At 38.4% G+C, this 23,637-nt stretch overlaps 1 protein-coding gene across 1 annotated transcript; it reads right to left on the bottom strand.

Moving 5' to 3' along the window:
* Positions 1-617: 617 nt before the first annotated feature.
* Positions 618-11,538, bottom strand: PCDHB2 (protocadherin beta 2). The gene is made up of 2 exons (XM_053566634.1): positions 11,473-11,538; positions 618-3,204 (listed from the first exon to the last, which is right to left on the bottom strand). The coding sequence occupies exon 2, from the start codon at positions 3,130-3,132 to the stop codon at positions 739-741; it is 2,394 nt and encodes a 797-aa protein (XP_053422609.1). The 5' UTR covers positions 3,133-3,204; positions 11,473-11,538; the 3' UTR covers positions 618-738.
* Positions 11,539-23,637: the final 12,099 nt, after the last annotated feature.

The following is a 23,637-nucleotide window of genomic DNA, read 5'->3' as shown; positions in this document are numbered from 1 at the left end:
TGTGATTTTCAATGGGTGTGCTGTAAAAATTTTTAAAGATAATTAATTAAATTATGTTTGAAAGCAGTTCAAAGCACAGTAAGTATATTCTTTTTTAACTTTTGATCAATATAATTTAAGTGTGCTGTGGAAGTTCAACTATAGGGTCAAATGTACTGTGAGATTTAAAAAAAAAAGGGGGGGGGTTGAAAAACACTTCACTAGCCTAACCGGATTTAATAAATACAAGTTTTCTCAGCTGGAAAAATATAACCCATCTAATGATAACAAATATTTTGAAATGCAGAACTTCACAATTACCTATAAACTGTGTGAATTGTAAGATTAGAAAATGATGCTCTGACATAAAAAGTAAAGATTTTGGAAAACACAAAATTTACTTATAAAATTTGAGTGGAATTAAGTTACAATGAAACTAATCAAAAATTAGAATACAAAGAAAATTTACATTCATTATACCTACCATAAAAACCCATATACTTAGAAATACGGGGCGGCGCCTGTGGCTCAGCGGGTAGGGCGCCGGTCCCATATGCCGGAGGTGGCGGGTTCAAACCCAGCCCCGGCCAAAAAAAAAAAAAAAAAAAGAAATACCAGTAACATGCATAGAATTGGAATAGCATACTTGCTATGGAATTAAAAAGAGACACCATCATGGGCAAAGCAGTTCATAAGAAAAAAGAATTTTCCACAAATTGCTGTTAGTAGACTCTGTGGGCCCTTATTAACACTTAATATTTAACTGAACTCAAAACTATTCCTGAAACTCGGGTTTGCCTCACTAATCCTCTTTGAGCCTTGAACAAGAAAGTTGGGAATAACCGGCTTCACGAAGTTGAACTCACTGGTCCCTGAGTTTCCCCTCAGACACACTTCATACTTGTAACTTTGGGACAGGGTCCCAGCACCGCTAACGTCCACCAGGTGGCCTGGAAAGTGGCCCTCCGGCCCTGAGCAGAGACCCACAGACGCCGCCCTGTCCCTCCTGCACAGCCTCACCGCCACGAACAGCAGCACCGAGAACAGGAAGAGCGAGGACACCGAGGCCAAGGCGATGACCAGGTAGACGGTGAGCGAGTCGGCCTGGGCCTGCTCCGCCGCCGCCTCCGGGAGCGGCAGGTAGGGCTGGGAGAAGCCGTCCACCAGCAGCACGTGCAGCGTGACGCTGGCAGACAGCGGAGGCTCGCCATTGTCCTTCACCAGCACCAGCAGCCTGTGCTTGGCCGCGTCGCGCTCGCTCAGCAGCCTGGCGGTGCGCACCTCGCCATTGTGCGCCCACACGCTGAACAGCCCGGGCTCCGTGGCCTTGAGCAGCTGGTACGACAGCCAGGCGTTCTGGCCCGAGTCGCCGTCCACCGCCACCACCTTGGTCACCAGGTAGCCCGCCTCGGCCGCCCTGGGCACCAGCTCGGTGCAGGGCGCAGAGCCGTTCTGCAGCGGGTACAGCACGAAGGGCGAGTTGTCGTTGGCGTCCACCACCACCACGCGCACCAGCGCCTCGCTGCTCAGCGCGGGGGAGCCTCGGTCTGTGGCGCCCACGCGGAACTCGAACGCCTGCAGGGCCTCGAAGTCCAGCGCCCTCAGGGCGAACAGGTGTCCGTTGTCGGCGTTGATGGAGACCAGGGAGGCGAGAGGCAAGTGAGGGTCCTGAGGTGGCAGCAGGGAGTAGGTGACCTGGGCGTTGGTGCCTGAGTCTCTGTCTGTGGCGCTGATGGTGCCTATGTGCAGGGCGGGGCTGTTGTTTTCACGGACCAACAGCGTGTAGGAGGTTTGGGTGAAGGCGGGAGAGTTGTCATTTACGTCAGATACCAGCACTGTTATCCTGTGCTCTGTTTTCAGCCTGGGTGTCCCCAAGTCTGTGACTGTGATGGTGACATTATACTCAGAGGTGGTCTCCCGGTCTAGGGCTGTGTTTGTCACCAGAGTGTAAAAATTCTCAACGGAGGGCTTCAGGAAAAAAGGAAGATCATCTTGGATAGAGCAAACCATCTTTCCGTTGTCTCCTGAGTCAGGATCTGAAACACTGAATACAGCAATTATGGTCTCCTGCAAGTTTTCTGGAATCTGATTGATAAGTGTGGTTATGGTCAGTTCTGGAGGATTGTCATTCAAATCCATGACTTTGATAAATACCACACAACTTCCAGAAAGGCCCCCACCATCTGTTGCCTGAATGTTTATTGTATAAGTCTGAACAAATTCGAAATCTAGTTTCTGCATTAAAAATAGTTCTCCTGACTTTGAATTGATTTGAAACGTTTTGCGAATATCTTCAGAAGCTTGGGAAAATACGTAAGATATTTGTCCATAGGCTCCAATGTCTAAATCCCTAGCAGAGACGGTAGTAATGTGAGATCCAACAGGGATGTTCTCTGGGACCTGCACCTCATAGACTAGCATTGTGAACTCGGGGGCATTGTCATTGATGTCCAAGACTTCAATGTGGATCATGGCAGTGCCAGACCTGGGTGGAGTCCCCCCATCCAGCGCTGTGAGGGTTAACCTGATCTCAGACTGTTCCTCTCGATCCAATGCTTTGTCCAGCACCAGCTGTGGTAACATTATGCCATCAGGACTGTCTCGCAATTTAAGATGAAAGTATAAATTGGAGCTGATTGTGTAGCTTTGGAGACCGTTGCTTCCTACATCTAAGTCCTGGGCACGTTCTATCAGGAAAGTAGTTCCAGGAATGATACTTTCTGAAATTTTCAAAATTATTTCTTTGTCTAAGAAAACTGGGGAATGATCATTAATGTCCCTAATCCACAGCTCGGCCTGAAAAAACTGCAAAGGATTTTCCAACAGCACCTGGAAAGGTAGTACACAGGGCTCGGCGGGGCCGCACAACTCCTCCCGATCCAGTTTCTCATTTACCAACAGATCTCCAGTCTGCCTGAGCTGCAATTGCAATTTTTTCCCTTTGGAAACGACCCGGGGGGCCCGCTCAGATAGCTCATCTACCTCCAGCCCCAGATCTTTTAACAAATTGGCCACAAAGGAACCACTCTCGGTTTCCTCTGCTACTGAATAGTGCCTAGGCTGAGAATCAGCCTGAGCTATGCTCAGCAAAATAAAGAATATCAAGACTTGCCTTTGCTTCAGAACGTGTTCCTTTCTCTCTCCGGCCTCCATCGCCTCTGGTCTCTGAGCAAACTCGCTCCAACCACGTTGTCGCTGACTCAGTCTTTTAGTATTTCGCAGATTCTGGGATGAGTGGATAATCCAAGAGCGTCAGTTTCCCGGAGCGACCGCTTTACAAACCCTCTTCTTCCTACTTGCTTCTTTGGCTCAGTCTCAGGGTGGAGTGTCAGCTCTGTGGCTTTATTCTACTTCTAAGACTGCAGCGCCACCCCGCGTCCTTTCGGAGTGCTAATTTTCTCCAAAACAAGAAAATCCCAACATTTTCTTTCAGATTGTTGACAATCTAAATTGAATGTTTTTAAATAGCATCTCCCAATCTACTTAGGTCTGATCTACATTTTGAAAGGCTTTTCACTGCATCTAACATGGCGCAACAAACATAGTCAAGTCACTAATTTCCACAGTTCTGAGCTAATCTTTTTAAAATGGAAAAAGTCAACTAAAGAAAATGTGAGTTACCTCAGTTCTGGAATGCAGTAGACAGAAGGCTTTGACTAGGAAATTTCCAGTTTTTACTCAGAGCTTGGGCATGAGCACATCTCCGTGGTGATTAGTTTACCATCCTCATATTCAAGTCTAACTGGAAACTATGGCAACCCAGGTAAAGCATGGAAATCAAGAGAGCGTTCTTGTGGACACTGAATTGGCTCCTTACTATTCCTTTCTTGTACTTCTCCCACTTCAAATTTTCATGCAAATTGATGTATATGAGCCACACGAAAATATCCAAGAGAAATTGGGTAATTTCTTCTTGTGAACATGTCAATATTTTTGAAATATGTAACATAGAAGAACATTTAAAGAATATGACCTCAGTCCATTATCACATCTAGAAAAGTTAATGTCATAATATCAAAATATCAAATACTCAGTAAATATTGAAATTTGCCTAAATATTTCTTTTTAAGAGAGGAGGTTAGGCTGCAGTGCAGTGGCCTGATCATAGCTCACTGCTAAACTTCTGGACTCAAGCATTACTCCCACCTCAGCCTCTTAAGCAGGTGAGACTACAGGACCTCACCACCTGGTCTGGCCAATTATCTTAAAATATGTCTTAAAGACATGGTTTGTTAAGTCAGGTTCCTAACTATTTATTTATGTTGCAGTTTGTTTTTAGGTTTTTTAAATGTCTCTGTGTTTACAATACTGATAAAATAAGTTATCAAGCCACAAAAAGAATGGAGCAAACTTAAATGTATACTGCTTAGTGGAGGAAGCGAATCGGAAAAGGATACATACTGACTTATTCCAACTATATGACAATCTGGTAAAAACAAAACTATAAAGGCATTAAAAAATCAGCAGTTGCCAGGTGGGGGGAGGAGGAGTAAGGAGAACAAAACAGTGGAGTTTTAGGGCAATGAAACTTTATTATGCATCAATGGTGGATAGATGATGTTATAAATTTATAAAAATCCAGAACAACTTTGCGGAATTTGTTTCTGTGCTGGCTAAATTCTCCTGCAGAAGATAAGCTGTTTTGAGTTACAGAACCTGTGCCTCAGGCCCTGTCTTTGCTGCTGCAAAGGTTTGTATTCGCAGCTCAGTTAGCTGTCAGTTCTAGCCTCCTACACTCCTTTGTCTATGGGCTGACGATCCCCTGAAGTAAAGACTTGAGTTTGGGGTTTTATTTGCCTGGATGTTTAATGCAGTGCCTAATACTCAATGTCAATGAAGATTGACGTAATACTAACATAAAAGTAGTCATGAAACACAAAATAATATCATCCAGACAGAATTAGGCATTTGTTTTCTAAAGGGAACCTGTGATAGCCACATTTTTAAAAATCCAAGTAAAGAAAATAAATGAGAACTTTTAAAAATGTTATGCCATGGCTTGGTGCCTGTAGCTCAAGCAGCTAAGGTGCCAGCCACATACACCAGAGCTGGTGGGTTCCAATCCAGCCCAGGCCTGCCAAACAATGACAACTACAACAAAAAAAATAGCCAGATGTTGTGGCAGGCACCTGTAGTCCCAGCTACTCGGGAGGCTGAGGCAAGAGAATCGCTTGAGCCCAGGAGCTGGAGGTTGCTGTGACCTGTGACGCCATAGCACTCTACCCAGGGCGATAGCTTAACGCTCTGTCTCAAAATAAAATGTTATGCCATTAGTACATTTAATAAATCATCCATTCTAGTCATCTAGAAATACAGGAGACAGAAGAACAGATTAAATGACTTCGTGAGGAAACTATCAAACAAATCCAGACATTCTAAACAACAACTGGTCTGGACACTTAAAAAAAATTCAATGTCATAAAAATAAGGACTGTTATAAATAGATGTTAACACCCAAATTCAATCATGAAACTTCATTTAAAAAGTTCCTAAGATCTCCAAGTGGTTAAGAAAATAAGTGCATTTGTAAAAGGAATTCAACAGTGAATGTGAGTTCTTATCAAAGTTGAAGAAAACTGGAGAAGGATAATAGAAGGCTAATTAGTGAGATTTAATAATTAATGTGTTTTAGATAATATTGTTAAATTATTGTTGATTTTCTTAAAGTGTGATAGCGTTATTCTTATAATGCTAAGATAAATGTCCTTACACTTAGGAGACATCTGCTGAATATTTGGAGGTGAAGTATTGTGATGTCTGCAAGTTTCTTTGAAATAGGTCAGCAAAAAAGGGGTATGTGTGCATGTAGACTAAGATAGAACAAGTATGGAAAAACATAAAGTATTAGCTTGGATGGAGAGAAGGGTTGTGTTTATTGTATAATCTATGTATTTGAAAAATCTCTTAATACAAATATTTTTAAGTTATTAGACTCTTTTTGGTGAGTCTATATGCAATTGATGAACAAATGTTGATACCTTATTATTAACTAAAGTCAGTCCATAGCTTGCACTAGGGTCCACTCTTCATACTTTTCTATGGATTTTTATAAATTTATAACAAGAGGTATTTATGAGCATGCAGTAACACTCCAACAATTTGCCTTTGAGGACACAAACATATAAATTATTCCATAATCTATTAATACATATATTTCATGAAGTTCAAGTAAGTAGGATTTCAAAATAAAGGTGATTCTAGCAGTGGAAATGAAGGTACTTTATTCTCTTCCCACAGTATATATAAAACTAATGACTGTAAAAAAGATACCTGCACAAGAATCTTGGCATTTTTTTTTTTTGATTCAGGAGAAACATCATAGTCTTTCAGGAAAATCTATAGCCTTGAAAAGAAAAATCTTGACCCAGGCATTGCCATGCGTTCTGTGTGGCCTGATGTGAGTATATATTGGGTGTTTTTGCTCCCTACCTCCTCTTATCCTTAAAGGTAATTACATACACTTATCCCTCAGTATCCATGGGGGATCGGTTCCAGGACCTTCAACGATACCAAAATCTGTGGATATACAAGTCCCTTAAATAAAATGGCATAGTATTTGCATCTAACCTATGCAAATCCTTCTGCAAACTTTAAATCGCTAGAATACCTTTAATACTTAATAAAATGTAAATTCTATGTAAATAATTGCCATAGTGTGTTTTATTTGTATTATTTTTATTGTTGTGTTGCTATTTTTTAGAAATCTTTTTGATCCACAGTTGGTTGAATTGGAAGACGTGAAACCTGCAGTATGGAGGTATATGTATGCATACGTATACAGTATGTATGTATCCACATAATATATATACCTTTTCCATGAATCTCAGACATCTTCTCACCCATAGTTAAAACAGGCCAAAACTCTTGTCAGGTTTAGGTAATCTAGGAGATGACTGCATTTTAAGATAATAATTGAAATTTCACTTTAAAAAGAACATATATCTAAGTGCTTGTTAACTACTAAATACATTATAGAAAATTAAAAAATAATGAAGAAATCTAAAGATGGAGGGAGGGCAAAAATATGGGGGGAGAATGCTTGAAAATGAGAAAATATGCATCAACACTTTGGGGTACTTATTTGAACTTATACCATGAAAAGGAGCAGGCAGAAGAGACAGCAAAAGAATACTGAGACCATGCTAATAAAAATGTAGCTGCTAATGGAGGAGTCTGAAACTTTCTCTGAGACCTACCAAGATGTGGTCAGCAGAGCTGAAAGAAACAACTGACCAGATGCAGGTGTAGTCTAATTACAGAGGACATAGGTAGCATCTCAGCATCCTTCACCATAACCTTAAGTCTATGATTGGCTAGAGTACTATAACTAAGAAATGTGGTGATGTCTTGGGCTTACATGCTAAGCAGACCGAAACTCAAGTCCTTTAGTAACCGACAGGTCATGAAAGCCTTCCAGATCTAGTCTTTTTCCACTGCCACCAACTTGAACATCATATATTCCCTTCTGTATAAAGTGTAACATGAAGGATGAATTGCCACTGCCATCAAAACACTACCACCCACACCAACACCATGCTGCTTATTAGCTCGGTGAGGCTGCTGTTTTGGTCACACATAACTTGGCCTTGCAATTCTAGGATGTCAGAGCAAACAGATTCTTCACATTCATTTTGATAGAGTGGTGCACATACTGGGGTAGTAGTAGCGAATGGGTTGCTTGACCATTTTTCTTTTCTTTTTCTTTTTTTTTTTTTTTTGTAGAGACAGAGTTTCACTTTACTGCCCTCAGTAGAGTGCCGTGGCGTCACACAGCTCACAGCAACCTCCAACTCCTGGGCCTAGGCGATTCTCCTGCCTCAGCCTCCCGAGTAGCTGGGACTACAGGTGCCCGCCACAACGCCCGGCTATTTTTTTTGTTGCAGTTTGGCCGGGGCCGCGTTTGAACCCGCCACCCTCGGTATATGGGGCCGGCGCCCTACTCACTGAGCCACAGGTGCTGCCCAGCTTGAGCATTTTTCTAAGTCTCTGTTGATGGCAGTATGCTGCCAAAGTTCATGCATTCTGAGGTTGTAGTCTCATGATTCTTAAATGTAGAGGCAGTTAGGTGAAAATGAAGACAGGGTTATATTATGTTTCATTTTCAGTTTGGGGAAACTTCAGATCTCTGGCAGTGATAATGGAATTGTATTTGTCCCTTCTCTCTCTACCTCTACCAAAGGTTTTAGGGTGAAGCGAAGGCAGTATTATGAAAACAAAGCATCTTTTTTTCTTTGGCCTAGATATGAAACAGAAAAATCAGCAACTATGATTTCAAACTAGTTCTCTGAGATGTAATTTGTAAGTGATAACGTGATTACAGTATTGTGCTGTCTTTTACATCAAGATAGCATTCAAAGATAGTCTTTCATCTCAGAATCCTTGCTGTACATTAGTATTGCCTTGGAACCTGTGGGTTTTAGTAAGGGATTAAAAAAAACCTGTATGTTTTACTTACTTGTTTTCATTATCTTCATTAAGCTCAGAAAACCTTAAAGATATTTCTCAATTATATCTTACATCCAAATCTCTTATAGAAAAGGTGATAGCCAGAGAAGGAAGATATTTTTCCTGAGATTAGTACTTTATAGAACAACAGAGTAAAATCACTAATAACCCACAACTTTGGTGAAGAACAGTGCACAGTTATCTATATAATGACCTACCACCCAATATTATGGTTAAATTAACCTCAACCTAATTCTTTCCACTGAGAAAACTGCCCATTCCTATGTAGGATATTTCCTGCCACCATTGTCCTGGCAAGTGAAAGAAGATAAGGGAATCAGCATACAAGGTATATTTATGAACACTGCTCTATCCATATCCAACTCTTGCCATCTACAAGAAATTTTGTTTTGAAAGGATTTCCTAGCACATTCTCAGGTCCAGGAACACACTGGTAAATGGTTATTTATATCTGTGAGTCTCAATTCAACTTAGAAAAATGCAAGCAATGTTTGTAACAACTGAAAATTGCAGTTTCTATCTATGCTCCACTGGGTCTGCATACCAACTCTGCATACAATTTATATTTAGAAGCAAATCGTGAATCTGTTGACTGAAAATGTTGTAATTAATATTTATAAATATTAATTGACCTCTCATTTCCCCCATCCCCTAACTTCCACACTCTCAAGCCCCAAATCTCTACTAAATTAGCAATGAAGGAATTACCCTCCAGAAATTCAGGACCCTGAACGGTCTTTGCTTAGTAAAATGTAAAGACTCAGACTTTGCCTCATATTCCTCATTGTTCCTCTTTGTGACATCTTCCAGCAAATATGGCCTTGAAAACACAAACATAGCATTGAAATTAATAAGCCACATGACTCTGCAGATTTATGCATTAAATAACGAAAGAGACATTTGTTTCTACCAATGACTTTCTCCTATTGTTTTACATCTATATTTGATTTTGTGTCTTCAATGTCGTCAAAAGACTTTATTTCAAATAAAAACAAAAACTACATAATATTAATGAAGTAATAGTTATTCGAATTAAGTAAATGAAGAACAGTTGTGCTGAAATGACTATCACATTCACAAAATGACTATCACATTCATCTTATTTCGCCATCATCTATGAAATATCAGGAAAAGCAAAAGCTAACTTAAAAACAAACATCTTGACCTTCTCTAGGAGTTTATGAAAACAATTACTTGGGTACAGACTTGGGATGAGTTTTCTCATCACACTTCAGAATAACTGCTAGTATAGTCTTCTCAAAGTTTTAATTTAAAATAAATTATCCCCAACTTAGTAAATCAGGCAGGAAATTAGGTATGGGCAGAAGAAAGTGTGTTCCTTTTCTGTACTTAACAATAAAGAAGAAGGCTGCTAGCATCTGAACAGACCTTGGTGTGGTAAATAAAAATAGCTGAGCCATCAATACCTGTTGACTGTAAATGGACAGTTTTATACTTCATAAGAAAAAGTATACTTCAGAGAAAACACTACTGAAGGTACAGCCTTAAAATAACAACCATAATCTTATTGAGAAAGGTGATGTTTTCTTCTACCTTTTATCCAGAGACCAAAAGCAAGGATGCCAACAATGATATAGTTTTGTTTTGAGCTACCAAGAACCTAATTTCATTGGAAATAAAGTGATGCATAAACTCTCTTTATCCTGCACTGGGTTGGCAGAATATAAAATATTTTTAACATCAGGGGTGTGGGGGGAGCAAAAAAAAATATTTGTAACATCCAATAGAAAGAGAATTCTATAAGGAAGGATCAAGGCATTGTCTTTTTATCCCAGAATGATGACATCATGAACCTCAAAGAGGTGAAATCTGTTTGTGGAAGTGCTGCAGGATGAGGCAAGCAAGTGTCAACCCAACCAATTCCATGGAATTGTCATCCAATGGCATTGTCATCCAACATCCTTCACATGAAGAAAGATAATTCTGAAATTATTTCTGCTGTAAATCACCTGAATATTTGCTATGCAGCACTAAAATTGGTAATTTTCTGGGAGTGAATATCAGCAGTATTTAAAATGTTTGGTGAAGCCGGGTGTGGTGGTTAACACCTGTAATCCAGCAGTCTGGGAGGCCTAGGCTGGTGTATCACTTGAGCTCAAGACCAGCCTGAGCAAGAGTGAGAACCTAGTCTCTACTAAAAGTGAAAGACGTCTGAGGCAAGACGATCACTTGAGCCCAAGAGTTTGAGGTTGCTGTGAGCTATAAGGTCACGGAACTCTACCAAGGGTGACAAAGTGAGACTCTGTATCAAAAAAAAAAAAAAATGTTGGTGAGTGCTCTCAGCAGGTTGGAGAATTCAGTGAGCTAGCTCCTAATTACTTATTGTGACTTCGAAAATAAGGTTGCGAAGGGAGCATGCATTTCAAGAGTTTTGTCACTGATTTTCACAATTTGGACCTAGGAGATCCCGGACTACTGTTGATATTAATACTTACCATTCTTTTCCGTGAGAATTTAACTTACCTTGGATTGTTCCTCATCCAGAGATTTTTTCCCCCCACGAATGAACAAATTACTTACCCCACTATTGCACTGCACATTATTGTGAAAATGAGAATTGAAACCGAGCATGTAGTTTCCAGTGATGGAAACACGCATGTTTCCCGTGCACATTCTGGAATGTTCCGAAGAATTTTTCAAAGGTGGGAAGGTACAGTTACCTCTCAGACTCACAGACTTTTCTCAGAAAACAAAAGGGAAGTTTGCAGGTAATACTTGGAAAAGCAGAGCTCCTATTTGGGAGCAATGGCTCTTCTGTGGGCTGACGTAAAATGTCCTTGGATGCCTTTTGAATACACTCTGCTCTCGTCTATCTTCCCGCCGCTTCGCGGACGCTCCCCTTTCAGCTGCTAGCGCCAAATCTCCAGAAACTCTGACCATGAATAGCAGCTTTCCTTGTCCTAGGTTGCCTGTCCTACGCCCAGGAAGAAAATGAAAACACACAGCTTGCTTTTTCTGCCAAATTTTATCTCGCACAATACCCTGAATATCCTCTGAGTACGCTACCTTTAATAATGTCTTCCGAAGTTCTCTAGGAGTTAAGAGTCCTCCTTCGATTGAAAAAAGCTCTGACGTCTGAGCCTGTAGCCCAAGTTTCCAAATCGCTTCTGTGCTCAGCGCCTTTCGAATTTTATCCTTTCCAAGATGGAGACCGCGGCAATGGCTCCTCCTACTACTTTTTAGCCTGTAGCGCCACCAGGCGTCCGAAGTGAGAACCTGAGCTCGACAGCGCTTTCTTGTAGAATCTGCCACCAATTCTTTTTACCCACGTGGTCTAGTGGCAAGTCTTACCTCTTGATAGTTTTAATTAATTCTCCAATTTTGGGTTTACAACTATGAACAAAAAAAAGGTTAGCATATACGGCTTTATTTCAATTTTCTTTCAGATTCACCTCGAATCGGATTTGCTTCATTTCAATTAAGCCCATGCATTCATTGAATTTATTAATTCATCCAAAGGTGCCTATTACGCACAGATTATATTCAGGCACTGTGAAAGGCATTGTGTATATAAAGTTGAGTAACGCCTTGTGCCTAGACGTCAGAGATTAGAGCCTAGAAGGGCAACACGGTGATTTGCACAGGTACTATAAAGTACTAAAAAGGGATATTTAAGTAAGAACACAAATAATGGTATCAGGAAAGAATCCCAGAGCACATAAAGATTGAGCTAAGTTGAATTTTGCAGTGCCATCTTAAACACAAATGCAGATTAAGTAAATGTTTTTCTACTGCAGATGAAGTATTTCTGATTTTTCAAGAAATAAGAACATCATGGCCTATGAGAGCCTTGTATGAAATGTTGAGGGGTGACAAGTAAAAGACTAGAGATAGGCCCATTTTTCCACTTTAAATTTGGCTCACATATCTATTAATTTAAAGGAGAGTCCTGCATATTTGAATATGTACATGTGTGAGTGGCTTATCTTGTTAACCATATATCTTTAGGAGATATCAAGAAATAATTAATAATATAGGCTTTATGTCAGGAGGATTCATATTTAAGTCCTGGCTCTGCTACTTCATACATGTTGTATTAGGAAAATTACTAACTTTCTCCAAATCTCAGTTTGCTCAGCTGAAAAAGTGGTGAGAATTAAATAAAACAGTATATATGAAATGTTCAGCCCAATATCTGGAGCACCACAGTATTTCACAAAAATAAGTAAGTGATAATGCTACGAAAGCAGGAACTTTTCTACATAGTTCTTTTTATTCCTACAAACAAATGAAAGTCTAAATGACTCCTACACTACACTCTGTAATTTTAAGCCTTTAACTCACAGGAAAATGCAGCATGTAATCTATGTAAAATATAAAACTTTTAAGTATATCATGAATTATGAGAGGTTCATTAAAAAATTCACCCTTTTGAATAGGATTTATTTTTATTCCTTCACATCCAATGTTTCCCTTTTAAATAAATTATTTGATCTTCCATCTTTCCAGGACCACCCACATTTTCTTTCTGTTACCATCGTTTCTATGAATTTCCTTTATACACAAGGTTCTTGAAGATATTTTATGCATATGCTGACAATCCTTCAATTCCTTGTTTTCTCCTCAATCTTTCACAATTCCACACTAAAAGTGTTCTGGTCAATATCAATTCACCTCCATATTGCCAAATACAGTGGATTTTTTTTATTTTTCATATCACTTAAATTTCCAACAACAATAAAAATGGTTTATTCTTTCTTTCTTCTTGAAACACTGTCTTCTGATTCCTGTGACAGTATGCTCTTTTGAATTTTTTTCTCAATGGATTCCTTTCCAATCCCTTTGGGTACTTCTTATGTATCTTCTACATATTGAAGTTCCTTAATTTTCTTCCATCTATAAATCTACACTCTCTTTCTTTGTTTTATATTCTCTTTCATGTAATTTTAGTATCATAGTTTTCAAATTCTATCTGTGCCATAATGGTGAGGTCTTAACCTCTCTGAACCTAAGAGTTTTCATTTGTAAGGTGTGTAACATGTTTTATACATTAATAAAATACCTAATCTCCTCAAAACTTAATTTTTCTTTCTTTGTAAAATGGGCAATAAATTCTTACAAGAAGACAAAGAGGCCAGATTAGGTGGCTCATGCCTGTAATTCCAATACTCGGAAGCCTAGGCTGGTGGGTTGCTTGAGCTGGGGAGTTTGAGACCCTGTCTCTAAAAATAGCTGGGCATTGTGGCAGAGCCTGTAGTCCCTCCTAGCTACTCAGGAGGATGAGGGAAAAGGATCACTTGAGCCCAAGAGTCTGAGGTTGCTGTGAGCTAAGATGCCAGGGCACTCTACACAGGGCAACAAAGTGAGTCTCTCTCTCTCAAAAAAAAAAAAAAAGACAACGAGCTCAAAGATATAGAGAGATACAAATATTTATTTTTTCATATTGATCTCCTGTATACCTGGTTTGAAGGTACCTAATATTTCTCCAGTAGGAAGTTTATCTTGTATGTCGTACTTATGTTGAAGATACACTGGCAAGTCTCAAAATGTGTCCCCTTTTCTACTATTGACAATGGAATGTTTCTCAAGGAACTACTATGACGTAAATTTCTTGAGGCATCCATCCATGGTATACTCTTTCAAGGTTCAGGATGCACCATCCATGCTGTACTGTCACAATAAATTTCGTATGATTTGCAACTTTCCAGGGGGTAAAGGATAGGAAGTCTTTAATACCCAAAGCATAAAAAGGAAGATCTTTAGGATTCTGATGTCCAGAGGCAGAAGTATCTGACACCTCCATCTCCCTCAATACCTTATCCAATTATTGGTTTCATTCCAATAAATGACTTCCATTCACACTGACCTTCTCTTTCTTCTTCAGGCTTCCTAAGTTCTTTCTAGACTACCTTGCTTTTTGGGTTTTTTTGTTTTTCGGTGGGTTTTTTTTTGGGGGGGAAGGGGGTTGCAGTTTCTGGCCGGGAATGGGTTTGAAACTGCCACCTCCAGCATATGTCGCCAGTGCCCTACTCCTTTGAGCCACAGGCACTGCCCTAGACTACCTTTTTTAATGTGATGTTTTCTCATGTTGATTGGTCTTTGATTTTCCTTACATTATAGTTTAAATAGCAATTTTTCTCAAGAGGTCTTCCCTCATTCCACTAAAATGACATACATTTACACACACACACACACACACACACACACACACGTTTGATACATTGTCTTTCCCAGGATGCTGTAAGAAGCATGAGAACATGGTGCTCCATAGAATACAGTCTTCAGTAGAGCAGACTAATGTTCTCCCACTAGACTATTATTAGTACCTGGATAGTAGGGACTCTTGTTTATTCATTTTTATTGACTCTCTTATTTCTTACCCCCATAGTTCAGTCTTAAACTTAGATATCAACTGAGAAAAACCTGTATTAATTTATAGCAATCTAGCCCTCAGAGATCTGACAAAATATATCACTTTATTACTTCTTTGTTATTATTTACAAATTCACTTTTCACTCCATTTAGATTTTCCACTAATATGTACTCTTTGTTCTCCCTGTAGAAGTCTATTTAACAAAATTGAATTGAGAGTCTATTTTATACCAGAAACTGAGATATTCTTTAGGGAATACAAATCATAAGCAAAACCAAACACTATCCCTACCCTCAGAAAGCTTGATCTGATAGGGAAGAAAAACTTATATAGTCCCACAAACGGATGAAAGATTGCAACTTAGCTAAACACTATAAATAAGTGGTCTAGGGGCTCTATGAGAGCCTATAATAATAGATTTTTATCTAGTCAGCATGGTCAAGAAAAAAATTCAGACTAGATGACAAGGATAGATAGGAAAAGAAAGGAGAAAACAGCAATTCGTGCGGAGCGAACAGCATGCACAGTAGATTTCTCTGAACATACACTCCTAATACACCCATCCTCTCCCACCCCTCTAGATTTTCAGTCAGGACCAAATTTGTTCATAACTTCCTACATGAGGGAATAGTACCTGGGACCAGAAGATGAAAGTAGCTCCTTGCAGTATGAGTTTTCTGCAGAAATAGGAAAAACATGTCGTTGGGATCCAGACAAGGTCCCTCCCTCTCGCGTCCCCTCCTTTCTTTAATGGAGCTTTTCTGAGTCTCCTGCAAACACAGGGAAGAAACACAGTGCTAACATGTATTAAATTCATATAGGTCTTTTATTCTCTTGCGAAAGTTTGCTGCAACTAGTGTCAATCGAAAATACTGGCTGCTACTCTCGTCAGCACAGGTAGACATTATTTGTTGGAAGAGACACGCAGTTTCAGAAGCTGTTAGTTCCCATCTCCTGAATGTCACATCCAGAAGGGAGAAATCCCGTCCCATAAACAGCCGCTCAGGGAATCCTGAGCTGAATACCAGACTCACTTCCGCTTCCTCCTGGTAGGACTGCTTTTACGGCTGGCACCGGAAGAGCTCTCCGCAGCTACTTCCGGTTGTCTCTATCTTAAAACGCCGTAATGTGTGCTGCTTCTTGCGTGCTGCACGAACCAACCGCCTCGCTGACTCCTAAATTTAGCTGCTTTTCTCGTTAAGCAAATTGAAACAGTTTTGAAACCTATTTCCCTAGAGTTTGAGAAAAATTGCGATTGCAGAAGCTGTCTTGAAATGTCCTCGGCTTCTGGCTCTGGCTTCCGCAAAGGGTGGCGCTGCTTCTTGAACTATAAGCAAATCCGAACTGAAAGGGGATGGAGAGGAGGGAAAGGGGCTTTTGAAGATTTTATTTTAATATTTTCCCTCCCTCTTTATACTGGGACTTTGCGATTTTTGGCAAATTCCCAGAATGAGATCGGTGCGACTGTTTTGCAGACTCTTTAGCTGTCTGAATACTCTCCATAGCGGGTTTTTTGTTGCTTTTCTTTTCTTTCTTTCTTCCTTTTTTTTTTTTCAAATAGAGTTTCACGATGTCGCCCTCGGTAGAGTGCTGTGGCGTCACAGCTCACAGCAACCTCTTAACTCTTGGGCTTAAGCGATTCTCTTTCCTCAGCCTCCCAAGTAGCTGGACCACAGGCACCTACCACACGCCGGGCTATTTGTTGGTGTTGTTGCAGTTGTCATCGTTGTTTAGCAGGCCTCGGTGTACGTGGCCGGCGCTCTAACCACTGAGCGCTATGGGCGCTGAGCTGAACCATAGAGCTTTTATCAGTATTAAACAAACAAAAAAGTATAGATATTGATAGTATTAAACTTAAAGTGTTATAAAGATAGTTTTAAATGTGTATATTTAAAAACTGTGTCCTTGGAGCAGTTTTCTGAATGACATTAAAATGCTCTGAATCAGGAAGTTACACAACCCAGCTAATTTATTTTATGTTGCTTTGAAAGGGTAGATTTATAGCCAACCATAATGGACTGATTTATAGCACAACATGGACTGATTGTGCTAGTTACATCTAAAAGTGTATTAATTCTGGTTTTGAAGTGGAAGTATTGCGTGTGTATTTCATGTGATACCAACAGTTTCAAACATCCTGATACTCCATTTAGTGTAATTTCCTCTTCTGTTCATTTATTCAGTTGTTCAAACAGTTGTTGTTAACCTTGCAGAAAGCCATACACACTGAATATGTAAAAATATAGAGAAAAAATTTTCAGGCTACGTTGTCCATCAAAATTTACAATTGATAAGTATTTAGTTGAAGACCAGTCGAAAACATTCTTTTATTTCTTATTTATGATATGAGATGAAGATTTCACTTGGAAACAAAATAGAGATTTTTTTGATTTTTCAGGATTTAAGAGGTATAATCTAAGAAAACAAAGTTATCACCATGTGCATTTTGAGTATTCTGGGTTTTTTTTATTACCTCTTAGTTCAGAAACGTTTAATATAAATTCCTTTGAAATTTTATGAGGTTTTCTTATATTTACAAAGGACCATTTTAAAAATTGGAATACGATTTTTTTTAATGATTTTTCTAGAAAAAAAGTGAGGTGAATGGAAGCCAAATTTAGAAATATGTTAAGAGGTTATATTGAGTTCTCATGAGAGTTCATTTTATTGAAAAATCTGTCTGCTTATTTATTAAGGCAATAATAAATTCTAATAAAATTTGATGTTTAGTAATAGGCTTTTCTCAAATTGCAAAGTGTTAACTGACATGTCAAGAGTAAGGGAAACTCCAATTTGTAGAAGTAGAATAAAAGATGTTCTATCAAAACCTATGCATTTCATTGAGTTCATGGGCATTTTGCAAGACAATATATCTCCTTTTCTTTTAATCTTTATTTTTATTGAATTTTATTTTTTCTATTTGTTTCTGTGAATAGCAAATTCAAGGAAAGTTAATTTTGGAAGCAAATCAGAAGTTCCTTTATGATTTCCCATGTGTTTAGTGACTCTTTAGAGATATAAATGTATATTTGTGGTTATTATTTTCAAGACTTTTTTTCAAGCACTTTTCCTATTTGTGTACATTTAGGTCAGTCAAAACTATAATTTATGGCAGAGTCATTGAATTATTACAGAATTTTGTGTTGAAAGTATGTTATATATACTTTCAGTGAATCCTACACATTCACACTACCGCATGTTTTACAAGTAATGACTAATTACCAAAACTCAGACCCTGAATGACTTGCAATTTTTATAAATTTTATTTGGCAATTTAATAAATATCAATGTGTTTTTACGGTTTACTGTGAGTTAAGTGGATTTATTGATGGACTTCTGGGTTTATTAATATATTTTTCTGTGTGGGCCTTTGGAAGAAAATATCCAACTATTTCACAAGACGTGTATGAAATTTAAGGAACTAATTAGTTTTCAATAAGATTTCTTCCTTTTCCTATCTAGTAATCCCTGAGAATTCATTGAGATTATTGAAATGCAAGCAAGTTCATTTAGTGTGTACTTTAAATTCAAATTATAACATTTAGCAAATTAAACTAGAAATTAAAGAATTTCTTTAATAACCCACGATTAGGCCAGGTGCAGTGGCTCATGGCTGTAATCCTAATACTTTCAGAGGCCACAGTGGGAAGATTGCTTGAGGTCAGGAGTCCAAAACCAGCCTTAGCAAGAGTGAGACCCCATCTCAACAAAAAATAGAAAAGTTAGCTAGTGGCGATGATGCATACCTGTAGTCTTGGATACTTGGGAGGTTAGGCAGTAGGATGCCTTGAGCTGTGATCATTACACTGCATTCTAGACCCTGTCTCTAAAACAAAACCTATCAGTGTGTTCATAGAGACATAGTGAAGTAGTTCAATTAGTATAATTTCAGTTTGAAATCAGTAAGTGACATCAGTAAATTTATTTAGTGTTGGAGAAGGATTCTCAGTGAATACATAGATACCTGGAAGGGGTTTTTTCTTTTAGACAAAGTCTCACTTTGTCACACTTGGTAGAATGCAGTAGTGTCATAGCTCACAGAAATCTCAAACTCTTGGGTTCAAGTGATTACCTTGCCTCAGAGAAAATGCCTGGCTATATTTTAGACATGGGGTCTTGCTCTTGCTCTTGCTCAGGCTGGTCTCAGATAGACTATTCACTACCCAGTTTTATGAAATCTTAACATCTTGTATTACTTGTTCAGGTCTTTAAAGTAATGAAACATATGACAGCTGTCCAGAAAGCATCCAACCATGTATGTCTCTATTTCTCATATTACGTGTACATAGCTGGATACTTTCCACACAGCCTGTATAGACATATTCAAGGCCTTTGAGAGTATATTATCTCCCTCCCTCCACAGAGGTAAAATACATTTATGTTTATCATTTTCATACATATGTTAAGATTCATTTAAATCTATATAATGGATTTAATAATGTATTTTAAAACTTTTAAGTTATATCATACTGATGGTATCATTTTGTACTTGTTTTTGTTCTCTAAACATTGTTTTTTTGTATTTATCTAAGTTAATACATACACTCTTATTGCTGTGTAGTACTCTTTGTGTATACGATAATTATTTATTTATGGTTACTGTTAATACATACAGTCATGTTCCACATAACAACATTTTAGCAATGATAGACCACATATATGACAGTTGTTCCATTTGAAAATTGAGGCAAAGAATGGAAATTTGGAGAGTGAGTGTTTCTTTACCTTTGGAACAGGTAAAGAAAAGGGTCATCTGTGAGTCTTATCTAAGTTCATGGGAAGGGTATTTCCTTGCACTAAGTTTTTCCTATAATACAAAAGGATGGGGAGATTTCTTGGCTGTCCCTGTTTTCCGGGATCACAGGGCTCCCATAAGATTTGTCAGTGACAAGAATGATGATTGTTTCACACTTTGGGGAATATGTCAGGCCAGCACCCTAACCACTTAGCTTCAGGTGCCTAGCCTATTTTATATGTTTTTAATAACTGATGTCTTGAACATTTTTTCATGTTCATTGGCCATGAAAGTTTCCTCTTTTATAAATTGCCTTACTTTGACCACTTTTTAAAATTTAAAACTATGTTACTTTTAGTTAATTTTTGTATAAAATGTAACATACTGAAAAGGGTTAAAAACAATTGCATAAATGGGCAGTGCCTGTGGCTCAAGGAGTAGGGCACCAGCCCCATATACCAGAAGTGGTGAGTTCAAACCTGGCCCTGGCCCAAAAAACCGCAAAAAAAACCCCACAAATGCACAGTTAGACATTTACAAGTCTATATCTACCTAATCACAATCTAGGTCTAGAAATAGATTTTTTTGCCAATAAGAAAGATTTTTCTTATTGGACCTTTTGCTCTGTTCTCAATCAACTCCATTTTTGCCTCCATAAATTTAACCATCATCCTAAAGTTTGTGAAAATGATTTCCTTATTTTTCTATACAATATTACTTTATATGTGCATCCCCAAGTAACATATTTTAGTTTTTGCCTATTTTTTATCTTTATAGAAAAAATTACAATATATGTATATACATATATATGTTAATATATGTAGTATTCTTTGGGGTTTTTTTGTTTTGTTTTATTGTTTTTTTGTATTTTTTTTTTTTTTGCGACAGAGTCTCACTTTGTTGCCCTTGGTAGAGTGCCATGGCGTCATAGCTCACAGAAACCTCAAACTCTTGGGCTCAAGTGATTCTCTTGCCTCAGCCTCCCAAGTAGCTGAGACTACAGGCGCCCACCACAACCTAAAAATAGCCAGGTATTGTGGTGGGCGCCTGACTAGTGCGGGTGAGGGGGTGTGGGATGGTTGTGATAGACGCTATTTTTATTTTATTTTATTTTTATTTTTTATTAAATCATAGCTGTGTACATTGATATAATCATGAGGCATCATTCACTAGCTTCACAGACCATTTACCAAGTTTCACATATACCCTTGTAAGATGTACCGCTGGTGCAATCCCACCAATCCCCTTCCCTCTATCCATCTCCCCCCTCCCTCCCCTCCCTTTCCCCCTTCCCCCTATTCTTAGGTTGTAACTAGGTTATAGCTTTCATGTGAAAACCCTAAATTAGTTTCATAGTAGGGCTAGTACATTGGGTACTTTTTCTTCCATTCTTGAGGTACTTTACTAAGAAGAATATGTTCCAGCTCCATCCATGTAAACATGAAAGAGGTAAAGTCTCCATCTTTCTTTAAGGCTGCATAATATTCCATGGTGTACATATACCACAATTTATTAATCCATTCGTGGATCAATGGGCACTTGGGCTTCTTCCATGACTTAGCAACTACGAATTGGGCTGCAATAAACATTCTGGTACAAATATCTTTGTTATGATGTGATTTTTGGTCTTCTGGGTATATGCCCAGTAGAGGGGTTACAGGATTGAATGGCAGATCTATTTTTAGATCTCTAAGTGTTCTCCATATCTCTTTCCAAAAGGAATGTATTAATTTGCATTCCCACCAGCAGTGCAAAAGTGTTCCCTTTTCTCCACATCTGCGCCAACATCTCTGGTCTTGGGATTTTGTGATATAGGCTAGTCTCACTGGAGTTAGATGGTATCTCAAAGTAGTTTTGATTTGCATTTCTCTGATGATTAAAGATGATGAGCATTTTTTCATATGTCTGAAGGCTGCACGCCTGTCTTCTTCAGAGAAGTTTCTCTTCAAATCCCTTGCCCAGCCAGCGATGGGATCCCTTGTTCTATTCTTGCTAATGCGTTTGAGTTCTCTGTGGATTCTGGTTATTAAACCTTTGTCAGAGACATAACCTGCAAATATCTTCTCCCATTCTGAGGGCTGTTTGCTTGCTTTACTTACTGTGTTTTTGGCTGTGCAGAAGGTTTTAGTTTGATCAAGTCCCAGTAGTGTATTTTTGAAGCTGCTTCAGTTGCCCGGGGGATCCTCCTCATGAAATACTCGCCCAGCCCGATTTCTTCAAGGGTTTTCCCTGCACTCTTCTCTAGTATTTTTATAGTTTCATGTCTTAAGTTTAAATCTTTGATCCAGTGAGAGTCTATCTTAGTTAATGGTGAAAGGTGTGGATCCAGTTTCAGTCTTCCACAGGTTGCCAGCCAGTTCACCCAGCAACATTTGTTAAATAGGGAATCTTTTCCCCACTGAATGTTTTTAATTGGCTTGTCAAAGACTAAATAACGGTAAGTAGCTGGATTCATCTCTTGGTTCTCTATTCTGTTCCAGACATCTACTTCTCTGTTTCTGTGCTAATACCATGCTGTTTTGATCACTATCGATTTGTAGTATAGTCTGAGGTCTGGTAGAGTAATTCCTCCTGCTTTGTTTTTATTTCTGAGTAATGTCTTGGCTATTCAGGTTTTTTCTGATTCCATATAAAATGAAGTATTGTTTTTTCAAGATCTTTAAAGTATGACCGTGGAGATTTAATAGGGATTGTGTTGAAATTATATATTGCTTTGGGTAGTATGGACATTTTAACAATGTTGATTCTTCCCAGCCATGAGGATGGTATGTTTTTCCATTTGTTAATATTTTCAGCTATTTCTTTTCTTCGAGTTTCATAGTTCTCTTTATAGAGATCTTTCATGACCTTTGTTAGATAAATTCCCAAATATTTCATCTTCTTTGGCACTACTGTGAATGGGATAGAGTCCTTAACTGTTTTTTCAACTTGACTATTGTTGGTATATATAAAGGCTACCGATTTATGAATGTTGATTTTGTAACCTGAGACACTGCTGTATTCCTTGATCACTTCTAAGAGTTTTGTAGTAGAGTCCCTAGTGTTTTCCAGATATACTATCATATCATCTGCGAAGAGTGAAAGTTTTATCTCTTCTGACCCTATATGGATACCCTTGATCGCCTTTTCTTCCCTAATTGCGGTGGCTAAAACTTCCATACAATGTTAAAAAGCAATGGAGACAATGGGCAGCCTTGTCTTCTATACCGATTTTCTTAAGTGTTCTGATCATAAAGGGATGCTGGATATTATCAAAAGCTTTTTCTGCATCGATTGAGAGAATCATATGGTCTTTGTTTTTTAATTTGTTTATGTGCTGGATTACATTTATAGATGTACGTATATTGAACCAGCCTTGAGACCCTGGGATAAAACCGACTTGGTCATGATGTATAATTTGTTTGATGTGTTGCTGGATTCTGTTTGTTAGGATCTTGTTGAATATTTTTGCATCTATATTCATTAGTGATATATAGATGCAAAAATATATATATAGTGATAATTTTCTTTTCTTGTTGGGTCTTTTCCTGGTTTGGGGATCAGGGTGATGTTTGCTTCATAGAACGTGTTAGGTAGTCTTCCTTCTTTTTCTACCTTTTGGAATAGATTGAGTAATATAGGTACTAATTCCTCTTTAAAAGTTTGGTAGAATTCTGACGTGAAACCATCTGGTCCTGGGCTTTTCTTTTTAGGGAGGTTTTGTATGGTTGATGCTATTTCTGAACTTGATATGGGCCTGTTCGGCATTTCCACTTGATTCTGGCTAAGTCTTGGAAGGTGACATGCTTCAAAGTATCGATAAATTTCCTTCAGATTTTCATATTTCTGAGAATACACTTTCTTGTAATATTCATTAAGGATTTTTTGGATTTCTGAGGAGTCTGTTGTTATTTCATCTTTGTTGTTTCTGATTGATGAGATTAGAGATTTTACTCTTTTTTTCCTGATTAGGTTGGCCAAAGGTTTATCTATTTTATTGACCTTTTTGAAAAACCAGCTTTTGGATTTATTGATCTGTTGTATTATTCTTTTGTTCTCAATTTCATTTAATTCTACTCTAATTTTGGTTATTTCTTTTCTTCTACTGGGTTTGGGGTTGGAATGTTCTTCCTTTTCCAGTTGC

Source organism: Nycticebus coucang, chromosome 17, assembly GCF_027406575.1.
Source record: "Nycticebus coucang isolate mNycCou1 chromosome 17, mNycCou1.pri, whole genome shotgun sequence".
NCBI classification, from domain to species: Eukaryota; Metazoa; Chordata; class Mammalia; order Primates; family Lorisidae; genus Nycticebus; species Nycticebus coucang.
This window is presented reverse-complemented; position numbering and strand designations above follow the sequence as displayed.